This window comes from Columba livia, chromosome 1, assembly GCF_036013475.1.
Source record: "Columba livia isolate bColLiv1 breed racing homer chromosome 1, bColLiv1.pat.W.v2, whole genome shotgun sequence".
Taxonomy (NCBI): Eukaryota; Metazoa; Chordata; class Aves; order Columbiformes; family Columbidae; genus Columba; species Columba livia.
The window spans coordinates 179,148,404-179,165,124 of NC_088602.1; the positions used below are offsets into that span (position 1 = coordinate 179,148,404).

General features: G+C 35.7%; 1 protein-coding gene across 1 annotated transcript in view; it reads right to left on the minus strand.

Moving 5' to 3' along the window:
- The window catches only part of ARID2 (AT-rich interaction domain 2), a 103,319-nt gene that overhangs the window by 38,541 nt on the left and 48,057 nt on the right, over positions 1 to 16,721 (minus strand). The window contains exons 4-6 of the mRNA XM_021284095.2: positions 7,743 to 7,876; positions 6,700 to 6,918; positions 4,309 to 4,376 (exon numbers count right to left, since the gene is read on the minus strand). Coding sequence (XP_021139770.2) covers positions 4,309 to 4,376; positions 6,700 to 6,918; positions 7,743 to 7,876 — 421 coding nt within the window. The remainder of the gene's footprint in view (positions 1 to 4,308; positions 4,377 to 6,699; positions 6,919 to 7,742; positions 7,877 to 16,721) is intronic.

The following is a 16,721-nucleotide window of genomic DNA, read 5'->3' on the forward strand; positions in this document are numbered from 1 at the left end:
ACAACATCCAGATGCTAAGAGATAATGGACAAAGGTAAAGAACTTGATTCACATGCACAATCTGATTCCTGTTGATAGTTAAGTTCCTTCAGAAAAAGATGCACAGCATTACAAAGAATTCACCGGAAATCAGATTAACCAAATTACTGTCCATTTTGAGACTACAAATCATGTAATGTAGCAATGATCATTACTACTTATTGTCCAAGAAAAATATGAGAGCAACTGGAGACAAGTCAGCCTGACAGATCACTGTGACAGATAACAAAGGTGACATTTGAAAACTATGCCAGGCATTTAAATGTATAAGGATCTCACTTTACATACTATCTGAGAAAGATTTCAAGAATAAATGTAAAGAAAATTATTATTGAACTTAAACAAAGAAGAAAGAGTTGGACAACAAAATAAGAACGCGCATACGCAAAAAGAAACCAGAGAAGTAAAGCATTATGCAAAGCACAAAAAGCAAGCACAAAAACTGCATAAGCATGGATTTTGGACTCTACAGCTAGAAGAGGCCTCAAGAAGTCCAAGAACATGAAATCCAAATGCTTACATTGAAGTAAGCAGAAATGAATGGTGCATGAAGAAAGGTAATGTGATTATTTACATACTACATTAGATAATAGGCAGCTGCTGAAGACATGAAAGAAATACCTGGAAAAACACCTAAATCTATCTGATTATAAGCATGCTATGTAAACAGGTCACTCTTAAAGACAAACTATACTCAGAAGTGAACCTTGCTAACATGAGGAAATTCAAAGAGAAATGAAACAGTTAAAATGGGAAACCTGGAGTAGATGAGAAAAGACCTGTCAAAACAAAACAAGAAGGGGTAACAAGATGACTGGCTAAATGTCAGTTGTTACAACCCTTAAACAAGGACACACACTCATTCCTGCTAACCAAAGATTTAAGCTTATTGACAACACCAAGAAAAATCAAGAGGGAAGAAAGCAATAAATAAACATAGTAATAAGGGATAACAGCACATTCAGCTAAAATTATATTCAAATTCTGACAGTTAATGGAACAGATTCACTGACTAGTGAATGGAACAGATTCACTGACTAGTATCCACTGACTAGAATCCATTTGATTCAGTTTAGAGAGAAGCAGCGTAGAAAGTGAGACGATATGTAGCGGTGCAGATAAGATAATGGAAATTATAAAAAACTATGTCTGGAAAATTTGTAATGTAATAAGAATTGGCAAAACAAAAAAGGTGACTGATTCCCTCTAAGTTTAGTATGAAGAATCATGTTGGTTTTCATCTCCACCTTCAACTGGAATAGTAGTGATGCTGGACTACACAACTCAATAGACAGGCTCCTTTGTTAGTACGACAGCACACTAACAGACTGTTCTGAAGAAATCATGATACTGCACATGTGATGTATTTAAAGTCAAAATTAGAGAACAACAGAATGTAAAAATCAAAGTATTGGTGCTGAAACAATTGACAAATTCTTTATGATAATTTAATACAGAACTCAAGAGCTGACTATATGTCAATCAGCCAACAGTTACCGAGTACATATTTAAGGGTGGGAGATGCAATACTACTAATATGCAAAGGTGTAGTAGAATGGAGATTAAAATAATGAAGAAAAACACATGGCCATTTTTCTTTATTGAATATGAGTTTTAAAATACTAATATGATTAAGAGACCAAAAATTTTTAAAAGCTTATTCTAAGCAAACATTAAAAACTTCCACAAAGCATTTTAGTATTAATACGTAATTCTAAAATCACACCCAATGTCTGTATAAAGACACTGAAATACAGAAACAAAATGCCTCTACAAAATCCAAGTTTATGTTCATAGACTCCAATAAGCAGGAGGAGGAGCTTGGAAAAAAGTTAATCAGAGTAGCTATGTAGACAAAATGTCAAATACTGTGAACATACCTCATGAAGCATTTTTATTTGTTTCACTAGATTTGAAAAACTATTTTCACCTAACAAAGACTAGGAGTTTGGTTTTGTTTTGTTTGGGTTTTTTTGCATAAAGCTGACATACCAATAATTAAACTGACATTCAGTTGCCAAGAATACAAGTTAATGATATGTCTATGAATCCCAAATTTAACCTTGAGAATAATTTTCAGAACAGCTTCATTATTTCTAATATTTCTTAGCCTCCCTTCAACCCCCAACTCCAACACAAGAAAGAGGGTAACATTTACAAACTCAACATGATTTCTATAAATTCAATTCCTGTTAGTTTAGAATTCATGTGTTTAAGAAATTGCCTTCCCCACTCTACTTTCTGTGAATCTCTACCATTTCTGTGTTCATGCAATCACTACAATTAATAATTCAGCATTTTTTCTATCCCATTTGAGAACTCTTTTCAACTTTCATCTTTACACAATTTTCTTATCTGTTGTCATTATAGCAGAGAAACAAAACTGGAACGGTAACCTTAAAATATCAAGACAAAAAAAAATGGCAACAAATTAAAAAAAAAAAAAGGTGAAAGGAGGGGCATAGGTTCAACAGCCATTCTATTAATCTAAAAGCTTTAAAAGTGAATTTTTAAAAATGCACAATCTCTAATCTGCCAACCAAATATCTCTCCTATGTCATGAAGCTCTCATAATGCTTCCCCTGATTTCTGTTTTGATACAGCCACAACTGCAATACAAAACAAATTACTTCCAGTAGTAGGGTAAAACAAATGCTTGAAGTAAGATGTTCTGAAAAATCTGGGTTCTTGGCATTAGTGATATTTTTAGAGGTGGTGTTAGTTTCTAACTTGCTTTCAGCAGTATTTTACTACAGAGTGGTACTACACATGTTGTAATGTTCAAAAATAGATCTTGGAGAACATCCAAGTTTCTTATTAGTAAACCTCATTGCAGTTACAGTGGTTCTACTTAACACTTTGTTAAAAACATTTATCAGAACCATCTGGCCTTATCTATCACAATTACTAAAGTTTATATAATTAATGAACATATAATAAATTAGCATTCTGTATCACTTTAAGTATTTACAGATCTAGACATGGTGGTGTTGCTGCTCTAGAACAGCAACAGTCTGTGATAGTTTAGGGTGAAGTCAACACAGAAGTGCTAAGTGCTTAAAAAAAAAAAACACACAAAAATCCCCACAAACAAACAAACGAAAAACCCCCACACAAGCTACAGTACTTCAGGACATATTTTTCAACAGAAAAAGGAAACAAAGATTACAAACCATTATTCTTTACACTTACCTTCAGCACATTTGAAACATGTTTTCAAGGTCATATGCTAACAAATATGGGAGCTCACCTTTTTTGTTCTTACCTTTACCTAGGAAATTTTGGTTAGGGAATCTATTCACCAATACATTAGCAATACTTATTATTTAATTAACACTTCTATGGTCCAACTTATCCCAAACTTGAGTTACATAACAATAATTAAAAAAAAAGACAAATGGAAAAAGCTCCTAACAAATATTGCTATATAATACTGGTAAGACATTTCAGTATATGACACAATTAAGAAACTGAGCAACAAATTGGATATGAGTTCATAAGGAACTCAGCACCTTATCTCTTCACATTTTTACTTAATCAAAGGCACAGGTTATCAAAATATATTTTAATATAGCTGTCTTCTATTTTAGACACATAAATCATCACCTGAAATTCAATTTAAGAAAACTGTATATCACAGGAAATATACTGAAATGTCAAACCTCTTTCTGCTGTAATACATTTCATGCTCTCATACACCTCAAAATGCTCACCTGGAATAAACAGGAAGCATTTATACAAAGACACTTTAGTTATGTTTTTACCTCATTTCATTATTCCTACAGCAGAACGTGCCCTCTAGTGGAAAGATAAAAAAGCCTTGTGCAAAAATAGTTAGATGAAAATGCCTTTCAACATCGCTAATATATTTAAATTTGTCCTTTGCTTTTTATGTTATGGACTTAATTTTGATAATCCAGAATGTTTCTTTACTGATTGCAGCAGGTTTTTTTTAAAAATAGCATTGTTTTCTCTTGCTAAATATGTTGGCCATTTTTCCTCTTCCTCATACATATTAGCTTTCTTATAAAAAGAAACGTGGAACCTCTCTATTCATTTGCATACAGCTATTTTTTCTTAGCACACTTCTTGCTGCTTATCCAAACATTTCAAGACAACTGTGATTTCGTGTCCTATTACATTTAAATCAAAGGAATAAAGTTGAGAGTAATTCAAGCGACATATGATAGCACATCTTATAACCTCTTTTTAAAGGATTTGATACCTGTCATATGCACTTCAAAATTATTTTAATAATTTTAAAATTACCTTAACAAAATCTCTATCAGTTTTCTCTTTCCATTCTTCTCCAAATACAGCAGAAAATGATCCTAAAGCTTTAAGCATAAAAGGTAGAATTTAGTAACATTAAATAAAGAACATTTTTGTTTGATTTTTTACTAATCCACATCTAACAAAGATTCAACAACACTACAGACTCTTCCAGAGTTTCCTTTCATTAAAAAAAAAGTTCTGTACTAAATTGCATAAACCAAATGAAATTTCTATAGTCATTTAGCTATCTGTTACTGCAGTTTTGCAGTTTAAATTGAGAATAAGCAGTCCGTAATGAGTGGAGTAGCTGGTGAACCCTTTAAAGAACACATGGGAAACTTTTCCGTAGCTCTTTTCTGGAAGTCAAGATGCCTCCACAGTTTTCAACCTCACATCAACAACTGTTTTCCATGTGCACAGAGTAAGCTGTAAACACTTCTCTAGTCATTAAGCAAATTCCCACTAATGTTTTCTAAAAAACATAATAGTGCTGTGAGATTTTGAGAGCACTCAATTGAAAGTCTATATTTAACCAGGGATTGGAAGTCAATATTTAACCAAGAAGCATGATGAATGTTCTTGGGTGTTTGGTGGAGCCACTAGTCATAACTCCTTGAAACCAGCAAAGACTCAGCCAGTCTGACTCAAAGACTTAGTCAACCCAAAATGAAACTCTGTCAGGCAATAGTTCTGTAATGAACTAATGATACATTTAAGTTACTCTTAAATTGAAGTTACTCTTAAAGTTTTGGTTCATATTGTTTTGTTTTGAACAAAACGCTACAAACCTCAATAACAAGACCACGTCAGCTTTCAACTCATAGAATCCAAACCAAGGTTTATGCAGCACTCCGATCTGAAGATACTACATACCCTCAAACCCCTGGGGCTGTCCCATCACATGCAATAAAACTGTCATCTCAAACTTTATGGGGGGAAAAAAAGTTGGAGACAAATTTTTCTTGTTACATCAAAACAGTGCATTATGAATACTAAAAATTATAAAAACTTAATTATAGACAAGTCAAATCTGAAACCCACATTAAATAATGTTGACGAGCTACCATTTACTTACATCTGAAATTATCATGACAGTATTTTCATAATACTTGAATTTACTCATTATGGACTTCATTTAATCACCGAATTTGACAGATATACCTTCATTATTTACAATATAAAAGCATGTAAGTATTTCAAATCAAAGCTTCATGCTTCAAAATAAGCACACACATTGCCTCTTTCTTTTCCCCAATGTGTCCCCTATTAGTCCTCCTAATGCTGCTAGGACATGCGCTGGATTCATCCAGAAGATGTAATCAGGTAGGATAAAGATGTTTTCCCCAGGGAATGCAAAGAGCAAGCCAATTACATGCTTGGTTTTACTGCAAATATTCTTCAGTATGATAAATACTAATGTAGACCAGCTATGGAACAAGCCTGCGCTCCAAGTTAAGAACTCAAGAAAACAGTGCCTACAACATTCAAAAAAAATCATGAGCCAGCAATACAAAACTTGATTAAATTATTTATAAATTCCTAAGTCTACAGGAGTTCTGTCAAAATAACAGGGGAATGATGGCAAACTCAAAAACCTACAGAGGAAGCATCCTGGAATCACAAACACACAGGACTAAGTTTCACTTTAGCTCCATTTCAAATATTTCTCTTTGAAAGTTCTTGTGACTGAGCCAGATGCAGACACTAAATGACTGAGATCTAACCATATCTGAAGGGCATGGGTACAAATCAAAAATTAAGAGAAGTTGAAGAACTGTAATGCAATATTGGGGGAAGAGGGGGAAACTACATAAAAATGCTAAAAAAAACACAACAGTACAGAGTATATAATGTCTAACTGGCTCTTCTCCAAAATTTAACACAGAATCTCCGATATACCATCCTATGTTTTCACTTACACATGCAAAGTAGATTTACACTCGAACAGATAGGATCATCTGTACTGGCAAACTTAAATACACTTAGCTGAAAAAGCTCATTTGAGCAATTTCTTATGGTGGTAACTTCTGAAATTCAGTATAAAAAACACGTCAGTACATAAAGCTAGTAAATACCTCCTCACTATCAAGACACAGTAGCCATGCTATCATGGTTTTAGGATGGTTTGGGTTAACTTATTTTTTTTCCACCTCTTCTTGACATGAAGACAAACAAGCAATTAACAAGGAACAACTTGGCACGGAAGTTACACTGAACAAGTCAGAAGAACTTACTTCACATACTTAATTATTTTGATGGAACATACTCTCTTTTAAAACTAGATATATTACAGCGCAATAAATTATAAAGTTTAATTATCAAGGGTTGTAATAGATACTACAACAGGTATTGACTCTTTCTGTTGCAAAGATGTTATATACTTACTGTCATCAAACACACCAGCATTTGCAAGGAGTAAAGTGATGATTTTAGGGTCCTTTTCAAGCTGCATAACATGCTTGCTTTCATTTGAAAGAAGTGTACATACATTGATTGCAAAGTCCACTTCATTTGGGAGTCCAGATAACAGTGAAAGCACCAATTTATTATAGTCATTTGGTGAGTTAAAGTCCATAGACAGCCCATAGCTTTGCCGAAGGTAATCTAAATAAGAAAAAAGAAATTAAAACAGCTTTTTCACAGCTAAAGTAATTAATACTCAGATGAAAGATTAAGCCACACTATTATGAATAATAAGTATTTTTTTAAGCTTATTAATAAGTTACTGTGGGTTTAAAATTTTTTACAGTATTCAATTTATTTTTTCCATTTGCCTTTGGCTAAAATGCTGAACACATTCTACTTGGCTGTGTACCTTTCTCGTTAGATATTAATTCCATCATCATCTCCAGAATGCAATACGTCAGTATGCTTTCCCCCCCAAAAAGCTTTGAAAATGCAAACTTTAACTACAATAGAATAGAATTGTAATACAATTTGGAGTCACTTTCTACACAATGAATTACGCATCTATTCCCCAGAGTCCACCAGCTTCTGATTTGTTTATTGGTGAAAGAATGGTACTTTGGTCTCTAAATTACAATTGTTTTCATTATGGCTCCTCACACATATGTTTATTCCACAGGTTTCAAAGATTAATTAATCATATGTCAGTTATCTGACTCTGCAGAATAATGACTGACGTGACAGAAACACGATCTGCACATTTTCAAGGTATGTTTTTTTCAAGACTCAGCCCTGCTAATTAGAAAAAGAAACAGTTTATGGATACTGATATCTATTCTGCTTTGGTTCACAGTGGAAATGTTTTTGGTTGTTATAAAATAATACTATGCATGTCCTACAGATTTTATGCTTTTAATAATATTGTAAATTTAACTACACACTACTTCTGTACCCTGTCCATATACATCTGTGTGTGTCTGTGTGTGTATGGAAAAATAGCACTTTTTTCCTCAAAATTTTACCTGACACACTGTGTTGCTGGTAGTTATAGGAAGTTGGAATTGCACCGATAGGAAGTTGTGGCTTTGGATTGCCTGGTTGTACCTCATCATCCTCCTCCCCAAAATGATGGACTTTTTCATATTTTTCTAGATAACTGGAATAAATAATAGTAATAAAAATGAATATATATAGTACAACTAAATCCTTCACCCCCCCCCAAGAGCTCAGCTGCCAAATGAAAAACTGTATAAACACGGAGATTTACTAGAAACAATAGTCAAAGCAGTATAAAACATAAAACATGAGTCAGACTGGCAGTAGGTAATTTAGAAAATGCAGATATGTGGAATTATGGATTTAGATACTCAATTTCTTCACATTTCTCAACAACAACCCCTAGCTAAATTGCAGTCCATTAAGCTCGTTCATGACTAAGTCCACTTTTCCCAAATTAGCTTTTGCTTTTGTTACCCAACAGAACTTCTGCATATGGAAGCATCACAAAAATTACTCTGTGCAGGTTACCAATGCACAGACTGAGATCAAGTACAGAAAAATACTTATTTCTGCTTGCCTGACCTAAAGAGAAACAGTATACCAAATCCTAGCAATCACACAACAGTAAGAGAATTCAGGGATACCGAGGGCAACAATACAGGATCAGAAGTTCCAAGCCATGGCTGCAACTAATGTCTACCTAAGACCTTTGGGCCCCCTAAGAAAAAGAAATGTTGATATACTGTACGCTGAATTGACTGCAAGCGCAGAAGTTATATACACCAAAAGTAAACAATCAGCTTGGTAAGTTAATGATCTCAACTTATGGTTAATTTAGCATTAAAAACCGTAACTTTTAGAATTTCTACACTTCAATATAGAAAGTCAACTTAAAAGGCCTACCGCAGCCTTAACTTCACACTGATAGGCAGTTGCAAAACCCTGAATGAAATTACGTCAAGATCACAAAGCTGACTAAATTTACAAACTTTCACTGACCAGCATCTCTTCCCTATTCTGAACCCCAAATATATTGTAGTGACTATGAACTATGTATTCTGACAGGCTAAATTCCCATCTGTGTGCATTAGTGATTGTTATTTTAAGATAAACTTAATAGTGGCTTCGAAAATCCTGAGAAAGAACACAGTTGACCAGGATCCTGAAATATGTGCAAGTCTAATAGTATGTAGGACCACAATATTTTCAATTTACCCTGGTCTAAACTGAAGCATGGGAACAATTAAAATGCTTTCAGTTAAATGTTGCTCACTGCAAAAGTCTAGTCTATCTGCTACCGTCATTTTTTTGGTGTCTTTCAAACAGTTCAGTAAATCACTGAATGTGTCATCATCACTGTCATCATGGTTTGAATACATGAGTTTGTAGTTGAGGTGACCAATGTTGAAAAGATTATTTCATAAGACTAGTCTAGCTTCCGATACGAAGTGAGAAGGAACTAATCCTTCCTACACATGCATGAACATATGCTTCGCTTTTTACTCATCTATGAGATCATCGAAAGCTGTTGAAATTGAAGAAAAGACACATCACGGGAAAGACAGCGCCTTCACAAAGTCCTGAATCAGATTAATCAAATCTATGAAAAAGTCCAATCAATTTAGACAGAGCCGACATAAATGTGTGTTTAAGATCAAGACCTAAAGGAGTAGCTCAGACACAGCGTGACCTTCCCTCCTTCTGACCACCCAGTCTCTCACTCTTCAGAGGGCTCACCCAGCAAAGGGAGAGGCTTTCAGGTTGGCTCTTCACCAATTTTTCAAACTGAAGAGGGGTCAGAAACTCTGGAGCTGATGCAGGGGAAGCAGCATGCGGACACAGCTGCGGGTGGCAAGAAGATGATGTGCATGTGCCATTTCTACATTGGCAGAAGCTGTGCTGCCTTCACGTGTCTAGTGGGACTTCAGAAGTGCTGTGCCTAGAGCTAATTTCCTCATATTTGTTGGTCTGAGTCAGAGCCCAACTTAGCATAAGACACTTTCTTTATTGAATATAAGATTTCATAAGAATATTTGATAAGGTTAAGTAAAAATCCCTATACAGAAACGCATATGGTACTTGCAATACATTCTGCAAATCTACTACCATCTTTTTCATTCTACCAAGAATAAATAGCTATTTAAACACTTTTTAAAATGCTATATATATAGTAAAACAATCCATGTTGTTCCATACTTTAAAATACAAATAATTAACCTTATGCTTTTTATTAAAGCCATGTCCCAACAGAGCTGAACAATATGAATATCCTAGATGTGCTCCTCTCTTAATACCTACTTTATTAAAATGTGTTAAAACAGCTACGCCAAACACAGAAACTCTGAAATTTCAAAATCTAATTTCCTTCTTCCCTCTCAAAACAAAACAATTACCTTGTTTCCCACTCAGTGTGATTAAGAAATTTCAGGGGTGTAGAAAAATTTTATGTATAAATTAAAAGACCTTTGCAAGCTAGAAGGGTTATATTTTTTTCAGTGCTGACAACTCTCAGAAAGGTCTCACTAATGTTTCATTAAATATTTAATAGGAAACCAGGATTCAAATAAACCTGAAGTGATGATCTAATTTTTCCCTATGCCAAAGCAAGTTCCAACTTCATTTTCTTAAGTTCTCAGTTCTCTCTGTTGTTATTCCATTTACTCCACCCCTTCAAGTAACACTCCCTCTTTCCCATCTCACCCCAAACTAATCAAGTCTGTCTATGGAGGAAAAAAAAAAAAGAGAAAAAAACCAAACACACAGACAAAACCCGAAACAAAGTAGAAAAACCCCCAACAACCCCAAAGCATCAGTTACAAAGGCCAAAAAATCCCCACACACAACAAATAGACTTTCCCCACCTCTAACACATACACTCATTCTTTTTAAGATACTGCTTGTTTAGAGAGACAAAGTTTGACTGTCTCTGAATCCACTGAGTTTAACAATGCTTTATTACTGAATTTCAACCAAAATAACCAGAGCACAATAGACTCCTTTAGTATGATTCCTTTATGCTATGCAAGTATCGACTGTTTGCAGACAGCTGTACAGACCTCAATCCTCTAAACCCTCCTTTTGTTTCCTGCAGAGAGAACACATGACCTGGAATTTTAGTGTAGAGAAGGAGCTTTGTAAATTAGCTTGTAAATGAGCTTTACTCGTCTTAAATTCTAATCTCACCAGTCTGGCATACAGCGACTCTGCAAACAGCAGAACAGTTACCATAAAGACAAGTCTTGCTCTAAAGATAACAACAAACTTAAGAATAATAAAGGGATTTTTTCTATTACTGAAAAAATAGTTGTGCAGAAGCTCATAAATTATAAACAGATAGTTACAAAGGGCTCATCTCATGTTTCAAAACAACTTAGATCTGTAACTACAGACTGGAAAGGCATACTTTGATCACATAAAAAGGTTTTAAGGAATTCAGAATGCTTCCTTAATTTAGCAAAGTCACAGGCAGCATACATGAAAAAATACAGGTCTCAATCATCCAACCTTCTCTTTTCATTTCAACACTAACTGGACAACTAGGCCCTGAAAGAGACAGATACAGCAAAAAACATACAAAAAATAACTACAGCAACTAACTAAATGAAGGACCAGAACAAAACCACTAATGAAACAAGCCATTTATACAGGATATAAAGGTTTCAAAGACACCTGAGGAAAAAATATATACACCATGTTGAAGCTGTGGTGAGAATGGAGTAATAAGGAAAAACCCCCCCAACACACCATGACCACCAAAACCCTACCAAAAAAAAAAGCACACAAACATCTGATGAATGGCTAGAACTACAGGATATGCAAAGTACTGAAATATGGGAAGATACATGGACAACCAGAGACAGGTGAAGGCTGGCTACTTTTTGAAGGGCAGGTGATCTCAATGCTTTCTGAAAACTTGGTTCCTTTAAGGATTCCTTGAGCTAGAAATCAAAAGTTAATATCCGTTTGAAAACCAAATTCACATATTACACATTCTGTTCCTGTGACAGAACTTCAAGAATTAATTTTGTTTCATTCAGGTCTGTGAGAAAGCAAGTTCTGTGAGGATGGCTAATATTTTTGTCCATTTAAAATCCTTATTTAAATAACAACATCTGTCAAATAAATTTCAGGCTTGTTTTCAGATATTTGGGGAAAAAATACTAATAAAAGGAAGTCTACACAAGGTACAGCTAGTGGCGTGCACAATTTACTCTCAACAGTAGCCCTGAATGAGCTTAGAGTGCACCACAAGCTCTCAAGCCAGGGTTTGGAGGACATCTTAGGTACTTTTTGAATCTGCTTCTTGCAAAAGCAAAGAATTTTAATAAAAAAAAACATCTAGACTTTTACATTACAATGGTTTCCAATCGAAAGTTTAAGAGTACACTACATACTCCCTTAGCATTTGTCAACCTATTTTATGTATTGGTATAAAACGTGGCTTATTTGGATATTTTGGCTCCCTATACCAGGACACAATAGATTTGCCAAATATATATATTAAGCCAGTGCCTAGCAAAACAGTGAAGGCAGCATCAGCCATCACAGTCCAACTACAGAGAATCACCCAGGATGGCTGGGGTTAGAAGAGACCTCTGGAGATCAGCTACTCCAACCCCCCTGCTAAAGCAGGTTCACCTAGAACAGATTGCACAATTCCTTATCTTTGCATTCAGCCGAAGAACAAGCAGATACCGTTCCTATTAGAGCTCTCCACCTCATCTTTCTTGGCACTGTCTTTTTGGTGGCACTATTAGCAGGGGACTGCCAACACAAACTTGCACCAGCTCTGTTAGCTTGAACACCCTCCATTATGAAGCAAGACAGACACACTCTTCCTGCTCATTCTCTTGCATTCCCTCTCCCTATTTGCAATCCTATCAACAACAACATCCTAGACAATCATGAGACAAATCCCTTAATGTAATAAGGATTTCACAGTACTCCATATTCCAGCTTGCGTCGCCCTGAGTGAGAATCGTTCCATGCTGTCGCTCTTTGCCCCTAATTCAACATGACTCTTATCTGAAAGACTAAGGAATTCCATGGTAGTAATGCTAGGCCAACTAAAAATGTTCAGAACAGGGGTCCATGCCTAGGTAAAACAATAAAAGTAATTAAAAATATTGGAGGCAGCAGGGGAAAATAAATTAAAAGTTTCCTATTATTGTAAGATTTTGAACTTAAAAAACCATATACCACTTGGGCTTTCAACAACATTTCTCCCTAGTACATGCAGAACACTGGTACTTGCACTTACACATTGTTTACCCAGTTGTACATCTAACTTCTTTGCAAGTGACAACTCATGAACTTGTGCAAATCAAAAACTGAAACCTTTCTAAAAAGCCAACCTCTTTATCAGACAATCCATTAGAGTCCTATACCATGAATCTATGCCTGTTAGAGTACCTCGAAAATCTGATCTATTTATGAATCCTAGTAGCAGGCAGTACTTCAATCACAAAGAAGGCTGTTCCTCAGCAGGGCCAAAGTGCTTCTGCTCAGCTCTCCTGCTGATAGTGCACACTGGTGCCACAGTCTAGAAAGAAACTCCTGCTTAGAACATGAAGCTGCTGCTACAGCACTCCCAAGTCACATCTAACTCATCTCATAGATGTCCACTCACAAAACCCCTGTCCCAAGAGTTAAGCTAACTAGTTCCTGGAAATGCCAAACTCAACCACCTTCTTCAAGACTCTGCTCAAACTTTTAGTGTATACCAAGAAGCTGCTTCAAACTTGATTTAGTATCTGAGTGTTTTGCCAGCATCATCAGCAATCTCTTCAGAGTCTTTTCCTTGGCCCCAAGGGCACCAGGAATTCCCATTTAGCAGTTACATCCTATTACTGTCAGAACCGATGCTCACAGCTGAATCCTTCAAAACAGTGTTTGTGTGTTTTCCACCTTCATGTTGTCTAACTCAGAGACCAAGTATCTCGCACATAAAGCACTCAATGAAACACTCCACAAGTGACCCTCAGCAGTACTTGTTTGATTTCTGGCTTATTGTGACAGGCTGACAAATCACGATTCGAAATGCTGTATCCAGCCAGTTTGTCAGATGAGTAGGCAACTCCAACAGTTGTGCTTTTCAAACACCTGGACTGGTGCTCCTTGGCTGCAGAATAGTGTGCTCCAGCCTGGGCTGGCCTGTTCGGAGCCAGTTCCATGCAGTCCCACCTGACCAGAGACATCACACCAGGGACTCCCCAACTCCAGCCCCTACCCTGACATTATTCTGTCACATATTAGAACTGTGAGCAAACTCGGAAGGCCATGTGCTGATTGAACTTAGACTAAAACCTTTATATAGATCTGCATGTAAACTAAGACTGCGTACACTGGAATTCAAATGTGTTAACAACATTTTGTAACACAGGTTATGTGAGACTACATGATAGATGGTCCAAGTTCTGGTTTGCTTGAAACTTGGTTAAAAATTTCTAAACCTACCAGAAGCCTTTGTAAACAGGAGAAAACCAAATACATGCCTTCATGAAGCTCTGAATCTTTATTAAGGCAAGACATATTATTTATTGTTGCAAAAAGAAGTGATCCTAGTGATCAGCAATCCTAGAAGTTTCACTTTGTTAGACATTGCAGCAAGAAAAACATGCAATGCTTCTAAATCATTCTAAAGTCACTAAAAATACATTCTTAATATCTATGGGAACACCAAGAGGAAAGAAATTAAGATATTATTTTATGCTGCCATACTAGCAATGCTCCAATTCAGAAGGAAAATAATAGAAGACATGCCAGCCAACTAAAGTGCATATGCTAGAGTGCAGCTTCAAAAGACTGGGGTGGCTGAGGGATGACAACACAAGCCTCTGAAGAAACTGTACTACCAGGAATTCCATCAGATTCTGGATAAATACACTGCATAGCTGAGAAAAGGAGAAGAAAACCTATTTTGACCATCTCTAAATTTAGATGAACTCTGTGTTGTTACAGAAGGAGGGGAGAGGGAGAAGGAAGTCCTAAAAAGCAAAAGTTTCATTCGCCATGAAGATTTGTTAACTGAAATAACAGCTGAAAGAAAACTGAGTTCTCCTTCTACTTCTACATTCCTTTGACTTCCCTTTATCTCTTCTTAAATCCTGTGGCCAAACCTGGCAGAAGAACTACACAGAAATCTCTCCACATAGCAAAAGCAGTGAGCCCAGATGACAGCATCTTGACAGTTAAAGCAACTAAATTCTGGTCTACTATGCTGTAGCTAACACTAAAATGTATTAACACCCATTCTTTCGAAATTAAGATACTTCACTTACAGGCTTGTTTTCATTTATTTTAAACTGAATCAGTCATGATTCATAGCTGCAGTCCATGGTTATTTTCTAGGACTAACTCTTCTACTGCATCCTCGCTGCTTGCCAAAAACAATTCAAAACCAGCATCACCTCTTACTGCTTCAACAGCTGCTTCATTAGAGCTGATGGGCTTCACAGACAAGAATATCTGACTGGTATCATTATTAGTAGTATTAATTCTCCACTCTCTATCTGGGAATTAACTTTTCAACAAGGGTAATTCCCAGATGTATTCCTCTTGCTAATATTATTGTCATTCTGTTGCCTTCTAGGATGACAGTTCATCAAGTCTGTCAAGTATCAGAGCAGCCTGGGTATAGCTCTTCAAACAAAACATCAAAATCCTCAAGATTTTTTTGCTATCTCCATACCATGCTCACAAATTATAGAAAGAGCTCAAAGTTTCTTTACTTTGAGAAACACTCTATAGCATCACCTACATCTCCCCAGTGTGCCTCAACACAAGACTATGTGAATGGCAAAGATGCACTAATACAATGGTACAACATGTCAGGAATCACAGCAGGCCTGCAGAGGGAACTGTAACTGAGCACTGTGTGGCTTCCCAAAGCATGTCACAATAACGTACTGTCACTCACACCAGCCATCTAGTCTCAAGCAGCCACTGAAATCCCAAATGTCCCAAAATTATCAAAGTCTCTACAAGAGTTTTCAGTATTGCTGTGTCCAGTGCAGAACTGGCAGCAATACAAGTGAATGTCTCTACACTATAAGATGTATTATAATAATACTTTCAATTAAATACAGCTTCCTAGATAGCATTAGGTACACACAGTGTGTCTTGTAATACAGAGTCTGCACAGAACGTAAAAACTTGTGTTCTGTGAACACTATTTAGGTCACTAAGTGTCAAAGTAAATACTAAAAAAAAAAATCATTTGTATATGTGCATTCTTTCACAAATATATCCCAGGACTGTGTAGTGTTTTGACAGCACCAGACATATTTATCTAACAAGTGTATTTAAAGAGGAAATATTTTAAAAAATATTAGTATAAATACATACATAATATAATACATATTTATTTTAAAAAATCCTAACACAATGTTATCATCCCTACACAGTGTGATAACTTAGAGCATGTTTTAAAGCTGGGGACTTCCATTAAAATACTGGCTCATATTTTGCCAAATATTAAAGCTAAGAATCTAATAGTCACAAGATTAGAAACAAGCAAAAGTAAATTAAACATACTATGGGCTTTTACCACTGAAGATAAAGCAACCAAGCATTCCAAAAATAGTTCCTGAGACAAGCACTACATGCCTAAAGACCCTTTAATGCAAATAACATGCGCATACATTTATTGTATATTGCGTACAAGCTGAGTGACTTTCAGAACAATGAACACAAGTAGTTGTTAAACTGGCTGGAAGGCTCACTGCCTCCATAGAGGTATATAAGCAATATACAAATATTAAATTAACTACATGTGTTATAAACAGGTACAGATTCACTTGCTCACTCTTCATCAGGTTTATTAATTAACTATTATGAAATCTAAATTAGAGAAAGAATATTTTTTCAGCTAACTCAAAAAAAGGCAGAGAAAGAAACAACACTTATTACGGCAATACAAATCCTGTCAGAGCATCGACTGAAGAGTTGTTCTCACTAAAGAGAAAATTTCTGTGGCAGTTCAGTCTTAGCTTTTTCCCCAA